The sequence below is a fragment of the Clinocottus analis genome, unplaced genomic scaffold, assembly GCF_023055335.1.
Source record: "Clinocottus analis isolate CAN_PGR_092001 unplaced genomic scaffold, fCliAna1.0.p SCAF_2, whole genome shotgun sequence".
NCBI classification, from domain to species: Eukaryota; Metazoa; Chordata; class Actinopteri; order Perciformes; family Cottidae; genus Clinocottus; species Clinocottus analis.
The window spans coordinates 310,401-334,807 of record NW_027175931.1 but is presented as its reverse complement, the minus strand read 5'-3'; the positions used below and the strand labels follow the sequence as shown (position 1 = coordinate 334,807).

Below are 24,407 nucleotides of genomic sequence, written 5' to 3'. Positions count from 1 at the left end.
GAGGGAGCTGAGCTGGAAGTAAAAGCTCTCAATTTACTGGACGGTCTACGTTCCAACCCTCACCTATGGTCACAAACTCTGGGTCATGACGCAAAGAACAAAGTTATGGATACAAGCAGCTAGGTTCAGCTTTAGAGACAGGTTTATACACATGCTTATCTGATGATTATCAAAGAAATGTAATGTATCACGGTATCTAATTTCTTTAGGTACCAGTCTGCCATACCCATCAAACGACTCATAGGATCATGTTCCACTGTGTTTCAATTGGCGGCAATTGGCATTACCGAGTGAAATGATAGGGATCATGAGGTCACGCCTTGTAAAGGGACCTTGAAGTAACATCTACCTTTAAGCCCCTTATTGAGTCCGAGCAACTGACATAGTCAGTCCGACAGGACCCTATTGAAACTGTTAGGTGTCTTATTATTATTACGCCAAGATTTTTATTTTATTCTTCCACATTGGACACCGTTAAAAAAAAAAAAAAGAAATTTGGTCATACTCCAAAAGTCACCAAATTTTGCACGCGTCAGGACTGGTGAAAATAGACGTATGAAATTTGAGTAAAAAAATGGTTTTCTAGCGCCCCCTAGAAGTTGGACTAGCGATGCCCCTCGCCCAGATTGTCCGATTGACTTGAAAAAATGCACACACGTCCAGCTCCACCTGCTCTACAAAAAAACCTCTCAGACCCATAAAGTCCGCCTACCAAAATTTTCAGCCATTTTGAATTTTGTGAAAAAAAAGTTTTTCCAGTTTGATCCTCGAACACTTGGTCCGATTCATACCAAACTTCTGTGCATCATGAATGGATTTGTATCTTCAAGACTGCGTTGAAAGATTTTGAATATCTCATTGTGTCTAGGAGAATCAGACCAATTAACCTTTTGGGGGCGTGGCCTATTAATCAGTCGTGCGATTCTAACATTAGGGGGTGCTACAGTAATTTGGGCAATTTGCGTTTTTTGGCGCAAATTGTCTCCTACAATTTTTATCCGATCGACTTCAAATCTCTTCAAGGATGATTTGAAGACTATGAATTGTGTGACGTGGACTCAAAGACACACCCGTTTGGTGCCTTCGCTATGTGATAGAAACCTGTTGTAACTCCAATGCACATCATGCAATCAGCCTGAAACTCCTCATAGATGATGCCGGTCCAGGCCTGAGTACATGTACATGAAGACATGTTGTCAGAGCGCCACCTACAATCAAAATTAAATATGCATATATATATATATATATATATATATATGTATATATATATATATATATATATATATATATATATGTATATATGTATATATATATGTATATATATATATATGTATATATATATATATATATATATATATATATGTATATATATATATATATATATATATATATATATATGTATATATATATATATATATATATATGTATATATATATATATATATATATATATGTATATATATATATATATATATATATATATGTATATATATATATATATATATATATGTATATATATATATATATATATATATATATATATGTATATATATATATATATATATATATGTGTATATATATATATATATATATATATATATATATATATATATATATATATATAATAAATTAAAGCTGCAAGCAGCTGTGAGCGGGTCCTCGCTCCATTCGGCACGTCGGAGGGCGCCGAGCGCGTCCGGCCGAGAACGTGCACCAGGTGGGTGTATGTTCTCGGCCGGATGAGCCGGCGACCCGTGGGCGTCCCCGACGTGCCGGATGGAGCGAGGACCCGCTCACAGCTGCTTGCAGCTTTAATTTTTTTTCATGTTTTATTTTTAAAGAGTATCATTTCTTTGACTTGTTTACTTGCATCCAAACATTGCATTTAGATGTTATTGGGTGAGATTTGAGGTATTTGTCTTTGACATGTTTCCCTCACAATCACCAATCAGTAATAATCAGTGTTCTGTGATAATGACGTCAGTCTGCTGCTGTGGGCGTCTCTCCTGTCCAGGAAAGTTGAAAAAGAAACAGAAGCAGTCTTTCAGCTCAGTTAGGAAGGACTCAATGACTTCAACAAGTGAACTCACACACAGTCATGAACTATGGTCTGTAATTTCTAACCTGAGCTTAATACTGATTTTCAATGATAGAATGATGATTTTTAGTTTATTTTTTTCTGTAACGTAGAATGAACACAGTTTTGTGTTAATGCTGCAGATGGTTCATTTAGACAAAGTTTAAATAGTACAAATGGTACATCTTGTACAAGTTGTAATTATTCTGTGAACCAAAAGGAGGATCATGATGAACTCTACAAAGTATTCATACTTCATACTGTCACCCTACTTTGATGTTGGGCTGTTTAAATACTTATGGTTCATGATCATTATGTGTTTTTATGTTGTAATTGTTGGTTCCAATGTGTTGCTCATTGTGGTTATTTGTGTGAACAGAAGCTTACATGAACCTATGTACCTGTTTCTGTGCAGTCTGTTTGTAAATGAACTGTTTGGTAGTACAGGGTTGTTTCCATTCCTTCTGGTTCAGATCCTCTCTGACATTCACACAATTTATGTTCCACTTTGTTTCCTGCAGATTATCCTTGTGTGCATATACGGCAGTGTAGAATTTACTAACTTGGCCGTTATGTCTTATGACAGATTTCTGGCTATCTGTTATCCTCTACAATATAACACACTTATGACCCAGAAAAAGATAGCCATACTCATTGCTCTAACATGGTTATACCCTTTCATTGCAATCCCTGTTTTGTTGTCTTTAACAGTTCCTTTACAGCTGTGTGGGAACGTCATTAACAAAGTTTATTGTGACAATTACGTTGTTGTCAAACTGGCCTGTTATGACACAACAGTCAATAACGTCTATGGACTCACATACGCTTCTACAATAATTTGTGTTTTTATTTTCATAGTTTACTCGTACGTGAGGATTCTTAGAGTTTGTTTCTCTGGTTCTAAGCAGACCAGACAGAAAGCTGTCAGTACCTGCACACCTCACCTCGCTTCTCTGTTGAACTTTTCTTTTGGGTGTTTCTTTGAATTAGTACAAAACAGATTGGATGTGAAAAATGTACCTGTTATAGTGCGCATCTTGTTATCGTTATACTGGCTGACATGTCCACCGCTCTTCAATCCCATATTGTATGGACTGAATTTAACCAAAGTTCGCATTGTGTGTAAAAGGCTTGTTTTTGGTTATTTGTAAGAACCTGACTTCATGAACCACATAACGCCTCAAATGCTTTGACATGTAATGAACAGAATGAAGATTGACATTTTGACAAGAGAAGTTCCAGCGTCAATGTCTTTGTATTCATTAAATGTCACTATTATCTATTTTGTTGTGCCTTCTGGCCTAGAAGGTCTGTTTGTTTATGAAATATTCCCATTAGTCTGCACCGTAGTGGAGACTATTCTTCCTGGGGTCCAGGTTATTTAAGTCACTCTAAGTGTTTAAACTTAATCAAACTGTATTTGTTTATGTTAATACATACTTTGATTTATGTTTTTTATTGAATATACAAATTAATTAGAAACCTTCTTGTGATGGGATCACAGCATCCACAGTGTCAAATCATTCCTGGGTTGTGAAGTGGTCTTCACCTTTTGTCTTGATTCACACACAGTATCACAAGAGGAAAACAGGCTGCTGGAAACATTTGTCAGTGACATTAAACAAAACATTCACATCTTTCTTTTTGCCAGAAATAACAACTAAGAGCATTAAAAGGATTATAACCCTGGTTCTATGAGTGTCTACAGATAACCATGGGGTTGGGCAATTCACTCCAAAACATCATAATATCAATTTATATTAATCAATATATTGAACATGTGTTTTGATATTCATTATGAATCATGATACAGAAAAAAAATATTCATTAAAAAATAAAATAAAAGAATACTACATTTTAGTAGAGTGAAGTGGATTTAGGCATTCAAGAGTTGAACTGAAGTGAATTATGATAAACTGATGTTAAGTTAAATAAAGTAATGTAAAGTGATGTCAAGTGAAGTGAAATGAAGTAAAGTAAGTTTAAGTGAAGTAAAGGTCAGTAAGTTAAGTACATTGGATTGGATTAGAGTTCTCAAATTTAACTTTAGGAGTTTAAGTTAAAGTAAAATGTAGTAAAAATAGATGGAGCATCGTTAAGAGTAATAGTTTAACAGGAGGTCTAAAGTGAAGTAAAGTAAAGCGAAGTGAATTATTGCGTAATTTTGTGTATTGAAGTAAAGTGAAGTGAGTTTGACTTCTTTAAGATAACTGGAATCCAAATGGATTGAACTAAAGTAAAGTGAACTAGGGTTGAATTAAGTTCAGTTTAATAGAGTTTAATAAGAGTCTTAGTTCAACTATAGTAAAAGAAAGTCAACTGAAGTAAAGTCAAGTAAAGTTAGTTAAAATAAGGTAAATTAAAGTGAATTAGACATCTCATAAAATAAACTAAAGAAGTTGAGGATTCCTCAAATTAAACCAAAGGGAAATTAAGTAAACTGAAGTAAAGTAAAACCCTCCCGTTGTCCTCGGGCCAAAATGACCTGCGTACAGGTCAACATCCCCCGAAACACAGCGTTAAAATGACCAAGACTTTATGTCCACATCCTTCCGCGGTCCTCTGAGTCAAAATAACCTGTTTACGAGTGTGTGTGTATGTGAGTGTATATTTGTATATATGCAGCCCGTTGTCAAAATAACCCTCGTAAGAGTGTATGCCTCCGCAACCCTAACTCTTATCCCTCGGTCCAAATGACTCTTGCCTCCTTCAAAGAGTAGAGGAGAATAAGACTTCCGCTCACTTCTAGTTGATGAAGGAACAAGCGTTTAGGAATGGGGACAAGGACTCAAAATACAAATTTAGCAAGGCGGTGAGAGATGTTAAACGGCCACACTTTGAGAAACTGCAACAGCAGCTCTCAGCAAGTGACTTTGCTTCTTTATGGAGAGTCTCCGACAGATCACCAACCACAGGCCTAAACCCCCCCACTCCATGAATGACCTCCACCTGGCAAAACAGCTGAACGAGTGCAACTGTCAGTTTGAAAGACAATGGGACAGTCCTGAACCCATCCCCCATGATCCCATCCCCCATGATCCCATCCCCCAGCTCAGTATGGGCTCATGCCTAACAACCACCCTTCTCAGCATCCAACTTACCGATGACAGGCCCAGTGCCCTGACATCAGTGGTCATTAAGTCTTGGGAGCACCTTGTCCTGACCCACCTCAAAAGTGAGTCCATCCTCTGCTCCTCCATCAGCATCTGGTATGCTGCAGCCACTGCCAAGGACAAGGCAGACTGCCTCCTGTTATCCTCTCAGCAGAGTGGATCTGCAATCTGCCTACCTTCCATGACTTGTTTGCCTTCAGGACACAAACTGTTGGAGTCCTTTCCTTTTGAAAGGAGGCTGCTCTTCATCAGGACCAAGACCCCACGCCACAACAACACTTTCTTCCCATCGACAATTGGGTTCATCAACAAAGCCGGGACCCACACTGACTGACATATTTTCTCTAATAATACACACTTGACACTTTAATAATCAGTATTAAGAAACCGTTCATTTGCCAGGAATGTTTTCACAAACAAAGAATTTTCCTTGGCGGAGACATTAGACGGAACAAACAACAATCAACAGACCATGACAATGTGTATTACATTAAGTATAAGGTAAAGATAAAGTGCTCAGACAACAAATAACGTTAAAGTGCTTAAGTGTATGTTAAAGTGACATGTATGTTTAAATAAATGTGTAGGGAAGTTACCAGTAAGAGGAAGAAATAGTCCTGAGGGTGGCAGTCAGTCGGTGGAGGACCCGGGCTCTATTGATCAGCCTGACTACCGACGGGGAAAAACTGTCAGTGTGGCATGGTCCTGTTGGACCTCAGTCTCCTGCCAGAAGGAAGGGACTTTAACAGGTTGTGTCCAGGGGTAAGAGGGGTCAGAGAACATCTTCCTTGCCCGCTTCAGAGTCCTGGAATCGATCCAAATCTTGGAGGGATGGCAGATTACAGCCAATCCCCTCTCAGCACAGCAGATGATGCGCTGCAGCCTGGCCTTATCCTTGGCAGTGGCTGCAGTGTGCCAGACTGGGATGAAGGAGTAGAGGATGGACTCAATGACGGATATGCACCATCACTTTCTTTGGCAGGTTGAATTTCTGCCTCAGGAAGAACATGAATGAAAATGAATGAAATGAAAAGTACTTTATTAATCTCCAAGGAGAATTTTTTTTGTCAGAGTAGCAGCATCCCAGACCTACAGACATCCAATGAAGTAAACAAACTAAGCTAAACACACAAATCAAATCAAATAAATAACAGGAACAGGGATAACAGATATATACAGAAATGAGAAATAAATATATTTATGTGAGCAAATGAAATCGAATGAGATGAATATATACATACATATATACATACCCATACATATATACACACATATACACCTATATACACATATACCTGTGGTCTACACACATACATATATACACATGCATAGAAACACATACATAACAAATAACTATATGTAACATATATCTAATAATGTATATACATGAGTGGTATTTATATATGTGTACAGTGAAAATGAAAAATTAGTCCCCAGATCTGGACTCGAGGGATTTATTGTATAGTCTTATTGCCGTAGGTAGGAATGCTTTCCTGTAGCGGTCCTTGTGGCAGCGGAGCGTGATGAGTCTTTTTGAAAAAGTGCTCCGCTGACCCTGCAGGAGCTGGTGGAGAGGGTGGTGCGGGTGGTCCAATATGGACAATAGTTTCTTTAGTGTCCTCCTCTCCACCACCTGTTCCAGATGCTCCTGCTTACAGCCGATGATGGAGCCGGCTTTCTTAACCAGCTTGTTAAGTCTGTTGGTGTCACCGGCTCCAATGCTGCTCCCCCAGCAAACAATGGAGAAGTACAAGACGCTGGCCACAACCGACTGATAGAACAACTCCAGCATCTTGCTGCACACGTTGAAGGATCGAAGCTTCCTCAGGAAAAAGAATCGACTCATCCCCTTCTTGTAGGCAGCGTTGATGTTGGCCTTCCAGTTCAGTCGGCTGTCGATGGAGACACCCAGGTACTTGTACTCCTCCACCATGTCCACGTCCACTCCCAGGACGCTCAGAGGTCTCGGAGCTGTTGTCTTCCTCCTGAAGTCCACCACCATCTCTCTGGTCTTGCTCACGTTCAGAAGCAGGTGATCCTCGCCGGCCCACTCCACAAAGTCACTCACCACTGCCCTGTACTCCTCCTCCCGTCCATCCCTAATACACCCATCCTCTGCTGGGCCTTCTTAGTGATGGAGCTGATGTTCCCACTTAAGGTCCTGCGTAAGTATGAAGCGCAGGAAGAGGAAGGACTGCACAGCCTCAACGGGAGAGTTATGCAAGGTGAGAGGGGCGGGTGGAGCTGCCCTCTTCCTGTAATCCACAACCATCTCCACAGTCTTCTGAGCGTCCAAGTTGTTCTGGCTGCACCAGGTCACCAGGTGGTCAGTCTCCCACCTGTAGGCGGACTCACCCTCGCCGGAGATCAGTCCGATGAGGGTGGTGTCGTCCACAAACTTCAGGAGCTTGACGGACTGGTGACTGGAGGTGCAGCTGTTGGTGTACAGTGAGAAGAGCAGAGGGGAAAGAACGCAGCCTTGGGGGGAACCGGTGCTGGTGGTCCTGGAGCCAGAGACGTGTTTCACCAGCTTCACGTGCTGCTTCCTGTCAGACAGGAAGTCTTGCAGGTGGAACGTGCAGCTGGCACTTTAGGACACCGGTCTCCAGGTTGTATGTTCTGCATAGTGTGACCATGCACCTCCTCCTACATGTTTTGCATGAATTAAACATGAGTCTGAATTGGTCATAAGGACGTCACTCTGCTGCTGCAGGTGTCTTTAAGTCTGAAAGAAGTCAAAACAAAGTTCACATCAGAGAGATTCACAGCCGGACTGCAGATGGTAAAATCTCAAACTTACACAATGTCAAAGAGGTTTTTTGTCATTTCTGAACTGAGCGTTGTATTGACTTTGAAATGGTACGTTTGGGGTTGTTTGAAAATCATTCTGTCTATTTTAATGAGTGTGTTCTGTGCTGTCATGCCGAGCTCTGTTCATGTGTGTTTCATGATTCAGCTGCACATGGTGCCGAACAAGCAGACATTTAAAACAGACACCTTATAATACAGAAACTACTCAGAGAAACCTGTTGTTTTGTGTTCAGAAGAGTTACGATGATGAACTTCACACAGGTTCCTTATTTCACGCTTGCTGCCTACGTTGACTCTGGGCTCTTTAAATATGTATGTTTCATGATTATTATGTTTTTATATGTTGTAATTGTTTTTTCCAATGTGTTGCTCATTGTGGTTATCTGTGTGAACAGAAGCTTACATGAACCTATGTACCTGTTTCTCTGCAGCCTGTTTGTAAATGAACTGTTTGGTAGTACAGGGTTGTTTCCATTCCTTCTGGTTCAGATCCTCTCTGACATTCACACGGTTTCTCCTCCATTTTGTTTCCTGCAGATATATTGTGTGTATACATACGGCAATATAGAATTGGTAAACTTAGCCGTGATGTCTTATGACAGATATCTTGCTATCTGTTTACCTCTACAATATAACACACTTATGACCTATGAGAAAGTTGCCACTCTTATTGCTGTAATGTGGTTGCTCATATTTCTTGAGAATGGTTGCACTCTGATTCTGATAGTCCCTTTGCAGCTGTGTGGAAACATAATTAACAAAGTGTACTGTGATAATTACTCTGTTGTCAAACTGGCCTGTTATGACACATCAGTTAATAACGTCTATGGACTCTTTGTTAGTGCCTTCGCCATCTTTTGTCCTTTAATACTAATCTTCTACTCGTACATGAGGATTCTTAGAGTTTGTTTCTCTGGTTGTAAGCAGACCAGACAGAAAGCTGTCAGTACCTGCACACCTCACCTCGCTTCCCTGATCAACTTCTCCTTTGGGGCTTGTTTTGAAATAATACAGAGCAGATTTAATATGAACGGTGTTCCCAACATTTTGCGTATTTTTGTATCGTTGTATTTTCTCACGTGCCCGCCGCTCTTCAACCCTTTAATGTACGGACTGAATCTGTCTAAAATACGTGTTTCCTGTAAAAATCTGATTTCCAATGTGAGCTCCTAGTATTAGCAGCCTATTCTGTTTCAGGGCATCTCAAGCAAAGCAGAGTGTAACTTTATTAAAGAAGACACATTTCAAGGCACTACATGTGTGAGTCCTCCTGCTTTGTTCACTTTGCTTTTCCTGCTTCCACCAGCTTCAGTCCATTAACAGGCCGATTGGTGGCCCGGGCACATTTGGGTCAAAGATAACGTCAGCACATCTTTGTAGAAGTTCACTACTACTACACAGTACTAAGACTACTAGTAGTACCAGTAATACTTGCACCTCCATCTCTACACAGTTGCAAGGATTTAAAACACACACTGGTCACAGGTCCTTCATCCTGTTATTCATTCAGGGCCACAAGGTTCCTTTTCTTCTGAGGTCACTTCCTGCGAATTTCTGTCAAGAAGCCAGAAAAATAAATTCATTCCTCATATAACTATTCATATTTCATATTTATGAAACGATCGACTTATTCCAATCAGATCCTCTCTCATGATACCTGTCAGCTGTCCTTCACATCTCCACCTCATTCAACCAGACTGAACTGAAAAACATGAAAAACACGTATTGCTTTTGTATAAAGTGAATTACTTGTTTGTCTTTAACAAACATCATAAACAACATTAACAAAGGTACGGTTTAAACGTATCTTAAAAAAATATTTATTTTTACATATTTTCATATCTTTATTGTTGCTGCTACTGGTATTTTTACCAGTCGCAGCTCAAAACTACATAATGAATCTAAAAATAATAAAGCAGTAACATTAAAATTCAGTTAATTTAATTAAGTTCAACGTCTTTGTTTGGCCCTCCACAACGGTGCCAATGTCTCATGTGGCCCCTTGGGGAACTTAATTGCCCACCCCTGATTTAGGCTGACATGTTCTTCATGTCTCAGCCAAGTTTCAGACGACACAATAACCCAATGTGATCGTCTGATATTAATTAATTTACACATCTAATTATCCTGTTGTGTTGCACTTTTGCAAAAGTGGTGTTAACCTTCATGAGCAATTTTCTATAAGTCCTCTTTTGTTTGATTTCATTAAATAATGTAGCCGTGGAACAGTTATCTACGAAGCCCACATTGTATGCTGGACACCAGCATACAATGTGGGCTTCCTGCATGAGCTCATGTCATGATGACTTCCTGTATGAGCATCATGATGACTTCCTGTTTGATCATTCATTTGCGAGACCTTCTGGAGCCGTACATTGAATGGCACAGTTGAATGTTGTCTCTCTCACACACTGTACACACATACTATCTACACTGCGGGTGTCAAACATACGGCCCGAGGCCGGATCCGGCCCGCCAGAGGGTCCAGTCCGGCCCGCCAGGGTGTTCAATCAAACATTTTTTTTTTTTAAAGTACAAAATGAGTAGAGCTGGGATTCAAACCTCTGATCCTCTGCTTATAAGACAGACATGCAAACCATTGATCCACAGTTGCAATTTATGTCATCACTGATACTGTATTAGAAGTCGTTAAACATGGATCACGTCACAAAGTGAGGGAACCTGCAGAGGAGAGCAGGCAGATAACCAGAGGGCTGACGTCTGAATGTTTGGTCTTTATGTTTCTACGTAATTGTTGAAAGACCTTAAAATAGAGTTTATCATCTAAAAACCTTCACCTATGATTTAAACATAGAGAAACATTGTTGTTATTTATGTGTTATTATGCTGTGATTTTACTAGTCCGGCCCACTTGACATCAAAATGGGCAGCGTGTGGCCCCTTCACTAACTCTCTCCACACATACTCTCTCACAGATGGAATCACAGCCTTGAGCTTTTTAGCAAGTGGTACATGTTCACACACAATTTATTTAAATTTTATTTTCACTGCTTCAATTTCTGATCATGAACAATACATACATACTGATCCGCCCATACACACATCCTAGTTATGTGGTGATCTACACACACATACATGAATATAACATATATAGTACATGACATGCGCATACTGTACATATATCCTCATAAGTATATATTAATTTGTATACTACTACCAGCAGGCACATTTAAATACATATAGTTTAGTTAGTATTTTGTTTATTATACGAGAATATTTATTTGTATCACAGATCTACATTAAAATAAACAGTGTGCATGAAGTAATTCATCTATGAAAACATGTTTCAACCCAACAATGTAATATTAATAGTCTGCATTTGATATCAGACTTTTACATATGACCCTTATTTTAGACAGATTCAGGCCGTACAGTAAAGGGTTGAAGAGCGGTGGGCAAGTGAGAAAATATAACGATAGAAAGATTCTTAATGCATTAGGTAAACGGCTCATATCAAACCTACTCTGCAACACCTCAAAGCAAGCACCAACAGAAAAGTTCAGCAGGGAGGCCAGGTGAGGTGTGCAGGTACTCACAGCTTTTTGTCGGGTCTGCTTAGAACCAGAGAAACAAACTAGAATAATTTTCATGTAAGTGTAAAAGATTAAAAGTAAAGAGCCAAAGATTGTGCTAAAAGTGGCAATGAGTCCATATACGTTAATAACTTTGGTGTCAGAGCAGGACAGCTTCACAACAGAGTAGTTGTCACAGTAAACTTTGTCAACGATGTTCCCACACAGCCGCAGAGGAGAAGTCATAGACAGCAAAACAACCATTGCAAAACAAGGAAATAACCACGTTAAGACAATAAGAAAGGAAATCTTACAATATGTCATACGAGTGTTATATTGCAGAGGATAACAGATAGCAAGATATCTGTCATAAGACATTACAGCTAAGTTTAAATATTCTACAGCTCCATATGAGTGAACACAGAATATCTGCAGGAAACAAAGTGGAGGAGAAACCGTGTGAATGTCAGAGAGGATCTGAACCAGAAGGAATGGAAACAACCCTGTACTACCAAACAGTTCATTTACAAACAGACTGCAGAGAAACAGGTACATAGGTTCATGTAAGCTTCTGTTCACACAGATAACCACAATGAGCAACACATTGCCAAAAATAATTAACATATACAAAGACAAAATAACCATAAAACATACGTATTTAAAACCCCCAGTGTCAAAGTAGGCAGCGAGTGTGAAATAAGGAACCTGTGTGAAGTTCATCATCATGCTTAAACATTACTATTCTCATCAAAAAATATCCTTGTTACTCATTTGCTGGAATGTCAGCAGTTTAAATTCAGGCTGGGTTGCACAATGTGCAACCTAAACACCCCGCACATGTGACCAGAGGTCATTGTCATGAAAATAGTTTTAGAAAACACCCCCAACTCTACCATTGTGTTCAATGCTATGCTCAGGTTACAAATTACAAGTAAAACATCTGCTGTGTGGGAATTAGGGCATTGACCTTTTATCCTGCCGGAGTCATACAGCGAGTCCCTTTGAGCCGACTGGAAACCATTAAAACCTTTTATACTTTCAGACAGAGGACACCCAAAGCAAACTAATTACCTCCGTGTAAAAGGCCACTCATTGGCCAAGAAAGTGGGCACAGAGTCTGTCACAGGGCTGACATACAGAGACAAGCGGCCATTCAAACTTAGAACAACGAGCTATTAATGAGTCACTTCTTCTTTAAACCTAACCTAGTGGATGGGAACTGAACTACAGCATAGGGTAAACCAAACGAAAAAGAGAAAATGCTGACTCCACAAAACAAAGACTACGGTCAGCTTGTGAAATCAGTCCCAGAAATCTGTGCCGTGTTACTAAAATCATAAGGAATCATAATGTAGAACTCCCACCTTGGTGGATGGGTTTGTCCCAGTGATCCAGTTCTCCTGATAGTTTTTCATTGAGGTTCTGGATTGGTTAGACGAAAGACCTAGGGATATTGGGAAGGGACAAGAGGGATAACATACTATACCATCTGGCCTGGGATCACCGAAGGATGCCCCTGGAAGAACTAGCCTCTTGTCACCACAACCTTGATGGATGGATGGAGATGATCAGGATAATAGAATAGTCTGATACCCACTGAGGTCTGTAGGGTCTCTAGATTGATATCATTTTCTCTCAGAGGTTCTCAGGCTTCAGGTTCTCCAGAAGTTGTATGGCAGTGCAGAAGCAGGCCAAGTAAACTAAGACTATTCAGAACACAGAATTGATCTTTACATGGCCCAGATGACTGTGGCACTGCAAAGGAAGGGAAACATTACATCAGTCTCCAAACGCCCTTTGTTTCAGAAACTACTTGGTGAGACCTGAAGACTAGCTGTAGAGGTCTGAGACTAGCTGTAGAGTTCTAAGACTAGCTGTAGATGCATATAGACTAGCCATAGAGGCATATAGACTAGCTGTAGAGGTCTGGGACTAGCTGTAGAGGTCTAAGACTAGCTGTAGATGCATATAGACTAGCCGTAGAGGTCTAAGACTAGCTGTAGAGTTCTAAGACTAGCTGTAGATGCATATAGACTAGCCGTAGAGGCATATAGACTAGCTGTAGAGGTCTGGGACTAGCTGTAGAGGTCTAAGACTAGCTGTAGATGCATATAGACTAGCCATAGAGGTCTAAGACTAGCTGTAGAGTTCTAAGACTAGCTGTAGAGGCATATAGACTAGCTGTAGATGCATATATACTAGCTGTAGAGGCATATAGACTAGCTGTAGAGGCATATAGGCTAGCTGTAGATGCATATAGACTAGCTGTAGAGGTCTGACACTAGCTGTAGAGTTCTAAGACTAGCCGTAGAGGCATATAGACTAGCTGTAGAGGTCTGGGACTAGCTGTAGAGGTCTAAGACTAGCTGTAGATGCATATAGACTAGCTGTAGAGGCATATAGACTAGCTATAGAGGCATATAGGCTAGCTGTAGATGCATATAGACTAGCTGTAGAGGTCTAAGACTAGCTGTAGAGTTCTAAGACTAGCTGTAGATGCATATAGACTAGCTGTAGATGCATATAGACTAGCTATAGAGGCATAAAGGCTAGCTGTAGATGCATATAGACTAGCTGTAGAGGCATATAGGCTAGCTGTAGATGCATATAGACTAGCTGTAGAGGTCTGAGACTAGCTGTAGATGCATATAGACTAGCTGTAGATGCATATAGACTAGCTATAGAGGCATATAGGCTAGCTGTAGATGCATATAGACTAGCTGTAGAGGTCTAAGACTAGCTGTAGATGCATATAGACTAGCTGTAGAGGCATATAGACTAGCTGTAGATGCATATAGACTAGCTGTAGAGGCATATAGACTAGCTGTAGAGGCATATAGACTAGCTATAGAGGCATAAAGGCTAGCTGTAGATGCATATAGACTAGCTGTAGATGCATATAGACTAGCTGTAGAGGCATATAGACTAGCTGTAGAATCAAAAAGACTAGCTGTAGATTCATATAGACTAGCTGTAGAAGCATATAGACTAGCTGTAGAGGCATATGGACTAGCTGTAGAGGCATATAGACTAGCTGTAGAGGTCTGGGACTAGCTGTAGAGGTCTAAGACTAGCTGTAGATGCATATAGACTAGCCATAGAGGTCTAAGACTAGCTGTAGAGTTCTAAGACTAGCTGTAGAGGCATATAGACTAGCTGTAGATGCATATATACTAGCTGTAGAGGCGTATAGACTAGCTGTAGAGGCATATAGGCTAGCTGTAGATGCATATAGACTAGCTGTAGAGGTCTGACACTAGCTGTAGAGTTCTAAGACTAGCTGTAGATGCATATAGACTAGCCGTAGAGGCATATAGACTAGCTGTAGAGGTCTGGGACTAGCTGTAGAGGTCTAAGACTAGCTGTAGATGCATATAGACTAGCTGTAGAGGTCTGAGACTAGCTGTAGAGGCATATAGACTAGCTGTAGAGGCATATAGACTAGCTGTAGAGGCATATAGACTAGCTATAGAGGCATATAGGCTAGCTGTAGATGCATATAGACTAGCTGTAGATGCATATAGACTAGCTGTAGAGGTCTGAGACTAGCTGTAGATGCATATAGACTAGCTGTAGATGCATATAGACTAGCTGTAGAGGCATATAGACTAGCTGTAGAATCAAAAAGACTAGCTGTAGATTCATATAGACTAGCTGTAGAAGCATATAGACTAGCTGTAGAGGCATATGGACTAGCTGTAGAGGCATATAGACTAGCTGTAGAGGTCTGGGACTAGCTGTAGAGGTCTAAGACTAGCTGTAGAGGCATATAGACTAGCTGTAGATGCATATATACTAGCTGTAGAGGCATATAGACTAGCTGTAGAGGCATATAGGCTAGCTGTAGATGCATATAGACTAGCTGTAGAGGTCTGACACTAGCTGTAGAGTTCTAAGACTAGCTGTAGATGCATATAGACTAGCCGTAGAGGCATATAGACTAGCTGTAGAGGTCTGGGACTAGCTGTAGAGGTCTAAGACTAGCTGTAGATGCATATAGACTAGCTGTAGAGGCATATAGACTAGCTATAGAGGCATATAGGCTAGCTGTAGATGCATATAGACTAGCTGTAGAGGTCTAAGACTAGCTGTAGAGTTCTAAGACTAGCTGTAGATGCATATAGACTAGCTGTAGAGGCATATAGACTAGCTGTAGATGCATATAGACTAGCTGTAGAGGCATATAGACTAGCTGTAGAGGCATAAAGGCTAGCTGTAGATGCATATAGACTAGCTGTAGAGGCATATAGGCTAGCTGTAGATGCATATAGACTAGCTGTAGAGGTCTGAGACTAGCTGTAGAGGCATATAGACTAGCTGTAGAGGCATATAGACTAGCTGTAGAGGCATATAGACTAGCTATAGAGGCATATAGGCTAGCTGTAGATGCATATAGACTAGCTGTAGAGGTCTGAGACTAGCTGTAGATGCATATAGACTAGCTGTAGATGCATATAGACTAGCTGTAGAGGCATATAGACTAGCTGTAGAATCAAAAAGACTAGCTGTAGATTCATATAGACTAGCTGTAGAAGCATATAGACTAGCTGTAGAGGCATATGGACTAGCTGTAGAGGCATATAGACTAGCTGTAGAAGCATATAGACTAGCTGTAGATGCATATAGACTTCCTGTAGAGGCATATAGACTTGCTGTAGAGGCATATAGACTCGCTGTAGATGCATATAGACTAGCTGTATATGCATATAGACTAGCTGTAGAAGCATATAGACTAGCTGTAGATGCATATAGACTAGCTGTAGAGGTCTGAGACTAGCTGTAGAGGCATATAGACTAGCTATAGAGGCATATAGGCTAGCTGTAGATGCATATAGACTAGCTGTAGAGGCATATAGACTAGCTGTAGAAGCATATAGACTAGCTGTAGAGGCATATAGACTTGCTGTAGAGGCATATAGACTTGCTGTAGAGGCATATAGACTCGCTGTAGAGGCATATAGACTAGCTGTAGATGCATATAGACTAGCTGTAGATGCATATAGACTAGCTGTAGAGGCATATAGACTAGCTGTAGAGGCATATAGACTAGCTGTAGAAGCATATAGACTAGCTGTAGAGGCATATAGACTAGCTATAGAGGCATATAGGCTAGCTGTAGATGCATATAGACTAGCTGTAGAGGCATATAGACTAGCTGTAGAAGCATATAGACTAGCTGTAGAGGCATATAGACTTGCTGTAGAGGCATATAGACTTGCTGTAGAGGCATATAGACTCGCTGTAGAGGCATATAGACTAGCTATAGATGCATATAGACTAGCTGTAGATGCATATAGACTAGCTGTACAAGCATATAGACTAGCTGTAGAGGCATATAGACTAGCTATGGAGGCATATAGGCTAGCTGTAGATGCATATAGACTAGCTGTAGAGGTCTGAGACTAGCTGTAGAGGCATATAGACTAGCTGTAGAGGTCTGAGACTAGCTGTAGAGGCATATAGACTAGCTATAGAGGCATATAGGCTAGCTGTAGAGGCATATAGACTAGCTGTAGGCGCTACAGTGGCCATGACAACATCAGTGTATCTCGGGTCACACCCGAGTTCCTTGCTGTCCTCAGTTTACATCAACATTGTACCTGAATGTGTCATCTGACATTCATTGTTCGTACTTGTTTACTTGTTCAGAATATGTCAGTATGTATTAGCTTGTATATGTAACATCATCCAGGACTGGACATGGCCTCTGCCGGCCGCCACAGTCCACTGTGCCGGTGGGGAGGAGTTCACATCGTAGAAGGTCGTTCTCTCCAAAGAATGAAAGGAGGACTACTCGCCCTCCTCATAGCAGACCTGGAGGCAACTGCTTGGTTTAAGATAAAATAGTCCTTTATTAGTCCCTCCGTGGGGAAAATTATGGGATTACAGTAGCCCTCACAGAAGTAGAGATAAGTATTAGAAATAAACAATATAAATAAACAGTAAGGACTTTGCATTTGCTAAATAAACTAATAAATGGGTATTTTTTATTTCTTCTCCTTGTGCACTGCCTTGGTTCATCATCACAGGGTGGAGTGAGTTGGTGGTCGAAGGAAAACAATTGAAATGGGGCGGCAGGTAATTACCTTCTCAGGAATCAGGGGACAATGAACTAATGACCTGTTACGGAAAAACCTACTGATGACCGCTCAGGCCTGAAGGGCCTAAAATACTACATGTACTACTGCACAACTTGACTTGCAACCCTGACCCACCTATATATATATATATATATATATATATATACATATATATATATATATACATATATATATATATATATATATATATATATATATATACATATATATATATATATATATATATATACATATATATATATATATATATACATATATATATATATATATATATATACATATATATATATATATACATATATATATACATATATATATATATATATACATATATATATATATATATACATATATATATATATATACATATATATATATATATACATATATATATATATATATATATATATATATATATATATATATATATATATATATATATATATATATATATATACATACATATATAGGTGGGTTAGGATTTATGTGTTGTGTGTTGGACGAGAGGTTACAAAGGGTCATATGATAAGGTTTTGTTTGTTCCAAAGAGAAAGAAAACACAAATAAAAGCAATATTAAACAGTTTATTAGATGGAACTTGTTTTCTTTCAAAGTGTATAAGATTCACATAAACTGCACTTTACAAATGTTTCTTCTATTAAATATAATCAAGTCCTTTTTTCATCTGACAGAGTGACGCCAGCTGCTTTCACAAACTGTCAATCACGATTATTGACATTACAATCTAAACGTTCCCTTTATTTGTAAAGGCAAAACTGTTTCAACAACTCACAATAGGTCATGTTTTTGTTGTAACTCATAGCTTTAGCAAGTTAGTGTTTATAAAGCACAACAGATTTAAATAAAAGCTGAAATCTGCGAGATAATCGTAAGTGATCTACATTCAATGAAAAATCAGATTTCTACATAGGATACGAATGTTCGACATATTCAGCCCATACAGTAACGGGTTTAGGAGCGGTTGACATGTAAGCCAGTACAGCGATAAAAAGATGCGCACAAAATTAGGCACATTTTTCATATCAAATCTGCTCTGTACTATTTCAAAGAAAGCTCCACATGAGAAGTTAAGAAGAGAAGCGAGGTGAGGTGTGCAGGTACTGACAGCTTTCTGTCTGGTCTGCTTACAACCTGAGAAACAAACTCTAAGAATCCTCACGTACGAGTAAAAGATTAGAGATACAGGACAAGCGATTGTGAGACAAGTAGCAAAGAGTCCGTAGATGTTGCTCGCTGTCGAGTCAGAACAGGCCAGTTTGATAATAGAGTAGTTGTCACAGTACACTTTGTTAATGCTGTTCCCACACAGCTGGACAGAGCTACTCAACATGACTGAAACGAAACATAAAACAGAACCATAAGACCATACAACAGCAAGAAGTAATGTAACCTTGTTAAATGTCATGCGGGTGTTATATTGCAGAGGATAACAGATGGCAAGGTATCGGTCATAAGACATCACGGCTAAGTTGAAAAACTCTACACACACATACGAATACACACAGAATATCTGCAGGAAACAAAATGGAGGAAAAACCGTGTGAATGTCAAAGAGGATCTGAACCAGAAGGAATGGAAACAACCCTGTACTACCAAACAGTTCATTTACAAACAGACTGCACAGAAACAGGTACATAGGTTCATGTAAGCTTCTGTTCACACAGATAACCACAATGAGCAACACATTGGAAAAAACTATTACAACATATAAAAACATAATGATCATGAAACACAAGTATTTAAACAGCCTGGTATCAATGTAAGCAGCAAGTGTGAAATAAGAAACGTGCGTGTAGTTCATCATGATCCTCCTCACAGCAACAGAATTCAGTGTAATATCATTCCCTTTGTTAAAGTCGATAAAAGGTTGAGAATTGAAACAATAAACACAGTTATTAATGACCCTGAGTGAATCCTAACCTGCTTTGTCAGAGTCCCTGCTAACTGGGCTTCTGCTTCTGCTCCTTTTAACGTCGTCCAGTCCGACAACGCCCACAGGGCCGACATATTCATCACCACGGGACCCAAGCAGACTCCACTGTGAGGGGAAATTATGCTGACCTCCTGTTCACAAGTTTACAACACAGCTCAGAAAAAAGACTGAAAGGAAAACACAATTTATTTTCTACATTCATGTATGTTTTCACTTTGAGTTGTTACTCATAAAGAGCACTTGCACCATGTACACTGAACAAGTGACATAAACTTCCCTCATTAGGTGTCAGGACTTTCACCTCATCTCTATAAAGGCAGATCCTGGATGAACTGCCTTGATCTGTTATTATATTGTTTAAATGCACTCAACTTAACATAAGAACTTAGTCTCTGTGCGGTATACCGGTTTAAGTGTTCCATACGGTCTGAATTTTTCACATATCGTCATACTGGTGCACGGACCAAAATGTTTAGCCATTTTGAATTTTGAGAAAAACATGTTCTCCCAGTTTTATCCCAGAACGCTTTGTCCGATTCATACCAAACTCTCTTTTAATCATGAATGGAGTTGTATCTTCAGGACTGCATTGAAAGATTTTGAATATGTCATTGCGTTGAGGAAAATCAGACCAATTAATCTCTTAGGGGCGTGTCCTATTTTTAAATACTCATAACATTAAAACTATATAGACCAATGACTCCACACTTCTTGTGTATGTACACATTGCATCCCTTAACATGCAATAAATTAGTTGTCAAATTCTAACATTAGGGGGCGCTACAGTAATTCGGGCAATTTGCGATTTTTGGTGCATTTGTCATTTTTCGCCTTTTTTTGCTTTTCTTCTAAATGTATCTCCTCCTACAATTTTTATCTGATCGACTCCAATTCTGGTCAGGGATGATATAAAGACCTGTGAGAGTATGAATTGTGCTTTGTTCGTGTCAAAGACACACCCATTTTGTGCGTTCGCTATGTGATAGAAACCTGTTGTAACTCCAATGCACATCATGCAATCAGCCTGAAACTCCTCATGGATGATGCCGGTCCAGGCCTGAGTACATGTACATGAAGACATGTTGTCAGAGCGCCACCTACAGGCAAAATTAGATGAAAAATTAAATATACCTATATATATATATATATATATATATATATATATATATATATATATATATATACATATATATATATATACACACAGAATATCTGCAGGTATATATATATATATATATATATATATATATATATATATATATATATATATATATATATATAATACATACATACATACATACATACATATATATATATACACACATACACACACATATCACGTCCGGCCGAGAACATACGCCCACCTGGCGCGCACGTTTCTCGGCCGGACGTACTCGGCCACTCTCCGGCGCCCTCCGACGTGCCGGATGGAGCGAGGACCCGCTCACAGCTGCTTGCAGCTTTAATTTTTTTTCATGTTTTATTTTTAAAGAGTATCATTTCTTTGACTTGTTTACTTGCATCCAAACATTGCATTTAGATGTTATTGGGTGAGATTTGAGGTATTTGTCTTTGACATGTTTCCCTCACAATCACCAATCAGTAATAATCAGTGTTCTGTGATAATGACGTCAGTCTGCTGCTGTGGGCGTCTCTCCTGTCCAGGAAAGTTGAAAAAGAAACAGAAGCAGTCTTTCAGCTCAGTTAGGAAGGACTCAATGACTTCAGCAAGTGAACTCACACACAGTCATGAACTATGGTCTGTAATTTCTAACCTGAGCTTAATACTGATTTTCAATGATAGAATAATGATTTTTAGTTGTTTTTTTCTGTAACGTAGAATGAACACAGTTTTGTGTTAATGATGCAGATGGTTCATTTATACAAAGTTTAAATAGTACAAATGGTACATCTTGTACAAGTTGTAATTATTCTGTGAACCAAAAGGAGGATCATGATGAACTCTACAAAGTATTCATACTTCATACTGTCACCCTACTTTGATGTTGGGCTGTTTAAATACTTATGGTTCATGATCATTATGTGTTTTTATGTTGTAATTGTTGGTTCCAATGTGTTGCTCATTGTGGTTATCTGTGTGAACAGAAGCTTACATGAACCTATGTACCTGTTTCTGTGCAGCCTGTTTGTAAATGAACTGTTTGGTAGTACAGGGTTGTTTCCATTCCTTCTGGTTCAGATCCTCTCTGACATTCACACGGTTTCTCCTCCACTTTGTTTCCTGCAGATGTTCTGTGTGTACACTTATAGCAGTGTAGAATTTACTAACTTGGCCGTTATGTCTTATGACAGATATCTTGCTATCTGTTATCCTCTGCAATATAACACACTTATGACCCAGAAAAAGATAGCCATACTCATTGCTCTAATATGGTTATACCCTTTCATTGCAATCCCTGTTTTGATATCATTAACAGCCTCTTTACAGCTGTGTGGGAACATCATTAACAAATTTTTTTGTAATAACTATCATGTTGTCAAACTGGCCTGTTATGACACGACAGTCAATAACATCTATGGACTGGCTTACACTTCTACATTAATTTCTGTTTTTATATTGATAGTTTACTCGTACGTGAGGATTCTTAGAGTTTGTTTCTCTGGTTCTCAGCAGACCAGACAGAAAGCTGTCAGTACCTGCACACCTCACCTCGCTTCTCTGTTGAACTTTTCTTTTGCGTGTTTCTTTGAAATAATACAAAGCAGATTTTATTTGAAAAATGTACCTTTAATAGTGCTCATCTTGTTAACGTTATACTGGCTGACACCACCGCTCTTCAATCCCATATTGTATGGACTGAATTTAACCAAAGTTCGCATTGTGTGTAAAAGGCTTGTTTTTGGTTATTTGTAAGCACCTGACTTCATGAACCACATAATGCCTCAAATGCTTTGACATGTAATGAACAGAATGAAGATTGACATTTTGACAAGAGAAGTCCCAGCATCAATGATTTTGTATTCATTAAATGTCACTATTATCTATTTTGGTGTGCCTTCTGGCCTAGGTCTTGAATGTAAATATTACTCATTCTGAAAATAAATAAAGATTAAAACACTTGTTTGAATCTTTTGATCTTCTTTAAGTCACTCAGAGTCTCTACAATTAATCAAACTATACGTGTTTATCTTAAAACATACTTTGATTTGTGGTTTTTATTGATTATAAAAAACAATAATGGTCAAGCATTCCTTGAATCACCTGGAAATGGAAAGGATCCACATCTCAAGCTTGATTTAAAGTATTTAATGACCATGAAAAAAATGTAATTCATGCCAATACGGAGAAAGGCTTTAAAAAAGAAGATGGAGTAATTCCTGGACTCACGTGGGTTACAAGAAAAACATGTTTTAATGACTTGTTGACACAACACTGGATTATGGTTTACACAAGAGGACTCTCTTAAGGGAACAGTTGGTTTCAACTCACTAGAAGATAGCTTTCTAAAAGGTCATCAGGGTGGCATTTGCACGTCTCCAGGCCGTTATACCCGGGAGTAAAGTTTGACTCCTAAAGAAGCTCACTTTCCTTTACTCCGCTCAGCTTGACTTTACTTTTTGATACTTTAATTTACTTTACTTACAAAACTCCTCAAGATGTTTGTTTCACTTCATCTTACTTAACTTTAGTTCAATTTCGTTTAACTCAAGGAACTCCTCAAATCCACTTTACTCCAATTTACTTTCCTTAGCTTTAATTTATTTCACTTTACTTTGAGTTAGTTCCCTTTACCCAAACCCCAGAAATCTCAAAGATGTCTATTTTACTTCATACCACTTTTCTTTTTTTTTGGTTTAGACCATCAGCTAAACTCTGACTCTTAAAGATGCTCTCTTGACTTCACTATTATTGACTTAACATTATTTTATTTTAATGAGAGAACTCCCAAAGATGTTACCTTTTCTTCATCTTACTTTACTTTAGTTCACTTCAGGGCTAATGAAGATGTCAACTACACTCCCAAAGATGTACACGTTCCTTTCCTTCAATTTATGATTATTTGATTTAAAAAGAACATTGTGTGTTTAATAATAATTGATATTAAAAATATTAAAACATAATATGTGTAACATACATTTTATTGTTTTTTATAAATGTCCTGTTTGGTAGTTCAGTAATTTATTTGTTTAAATACATATTTTTTTCCAAAGAACTTGATAATTTAATTTGGGTGTAAATTAACTATTAAGTCACTGTACACCATGACAAATCCTGAATCCTAACATTGATCTGCTGTCCAGTCATGACTGCTTTGGAAGTGAGATGAAGGTCTGACTCTTTAACCGTCTGAGCCGTCTCCAGAACCCGATTCTACGTTGGTGCCCATGCCGTGCTCAACCCCTGCTCCCCATGTCCTGTTGGCGCCTGGGTCGTTTCCTATCCCCGCTAACCCACCCATGGACTGCTGGGACGTCTCTTGTTTATTTATAAATGTCCTGTTTAGTAGTTCAGTTATGTAGTTAATCAAATACATATTTTTTTTCCAAAGATCTTAATCATTTAATCTGTGTGTAAATTCCCTAATAGGTCACTGTACACCATGACAAGAACTCAGAGCAACCCTAAGATTTAGATGCTCCACTTCTCCATTAGGCAGAGGCCATTTCGTCATTGTTCCTTGTTGATGAACCCGACTGTAGCTGGAAAGAAACCGTTTTTGTGATGTGAGGTTTTTGTCCTTATGGACCACATCCTCTTGCCAGAAGGCAGGGACTCAAATAGTTTGTGCCCAGGGTGAGAGGTCAGCTAAAATCTGTTTTGCCTGCTTCAGAGTCCTGGAGGCAAATTATGAAGTGA

The 24,407-nt window shown here is 39.0% G+C and overlaps 5 protein-coding genes across 8 annotated transcripts in view; 3 read left to right on the top strand and 2 right to left on the bottom strand.

Annotated features, from left to right (window-relative positions):
• Positions 1–2,303: 2,303 nt before the first annotated feature.
• On the top strand, positions 2,304–3,227 carry LOC137790938 (olfactory receptor 52E4-like). The gene has a single exon (XM_068585555.1). The coding sequence runs from the start codon at positions 2,304–2,306 to the stop codon at positions 3,225–3,227; it is 924 nt and encodes a 307-aa protein (XP_068441656.1).
• Positions 3,228–6,211: 2,984 nt separating this feature from the next.
• Positions 6,212–24,407, bottom strand: part of LOC137791150 (olfactory receptor 10A6-like) — a 44,938-nt gene continuing 26,742 nt past the window's right edge. Inside the window, exons 3-6 of one of the 4 annotated variants that reach the window (XM_068585888.1) lie at positions 9,658–9,702; positions 9,477–9,554; positions 8,418–8,531; positions 6,212–7,914 (exon numbers count right to left, since the gene is read on the bottom strand). In XM_068585888.1, the coding sequence (XP_068441989.1) occupies positions 6,616–7,191 (576 nt within the window). In that variant the 5' untranslated portion in view covers positions 7,192–7,914; positions 8,418–8,531; positions 9,477–9,554; positions 9,658–9,702 and the 3' untranslated portion in view covers positions 6,212–6,615. Of the gene's footprint in view, positions 7,915–8,417; positions 8,532–9,476; positions 9,555–9,657; positions 9,703–18,288; positions 20,686–24,407 lie in introns of those variants that run through there. The other 3 variants (XM_068585886.1, XM_068585889.1, XM_068585885.1) reach the window with 3 other exon arrangements.
• On the top strand, positions 8,244–9,173 carry LOC137791081 (olfactory receptor 4B13-like). Its single transcript, XM_068585787.1, has one exon. The coding sequence runs from the start codon at positions 8,244–8,246 to the stop codon at positions 9,171–9,173; it is 930 nt and encodes a 309-aa protein (XP_068441888.1).
• On the bottom strand, positions 11,327–12,259 carry LOC137791074 (olfactory receptor 4B13-like). The gene has a single exon (XM_068585778.1). The coding sequence runs from the start codon at positions 12,257–12,259 to the stop codon at positions 11,327–11,329; it is 933 nt and encodes a 310-aa protein (XP_068441879.1).
• Positions 21,543–22,463, top strand: LOC137790854 (olfactory receptor 52E4-like). Its single transcript, XM_068585414.1, has one exon. The coding sequence runs from the start codon at positions 21,543–21,545 to the stop codon at positions 22,461–22,463; it is 921 nt and encodes a 306-aa protein (XP_068441515.1).

What these genes read in the sequence shown, in the direction of transcription:
- LOC137790854 (XM_068585414.1), top strand. Translation starts at nt 21,543, where the DNA reads ATGATGAACTCTACAAAGTATTCATACTTCATACTGTCACCCTACTTT.
- LOC137790938 (XM_068585555.1), top strand. Translation starts at nt 2,304, where the DNA reads ATGATGAACTCTACAAAGTATTCATACTTCATACTGTCACCCTACTTT.
- LOC137791081 (XM_068585787.1), top strand. Translation starts at nt 8,244, where the DNA reads ATGATGAACTTCACACAGGTTCCTTATTTCACGCTTGCTGCCTACGTT.
- LOC137791074 (XM_068585778.1), bottom strand. Translation starts at nt 12,259, where the DNA reads ATGATGATGAACTTCACACAGGTTCCTTATTTCACACTCGCTGCCTAC.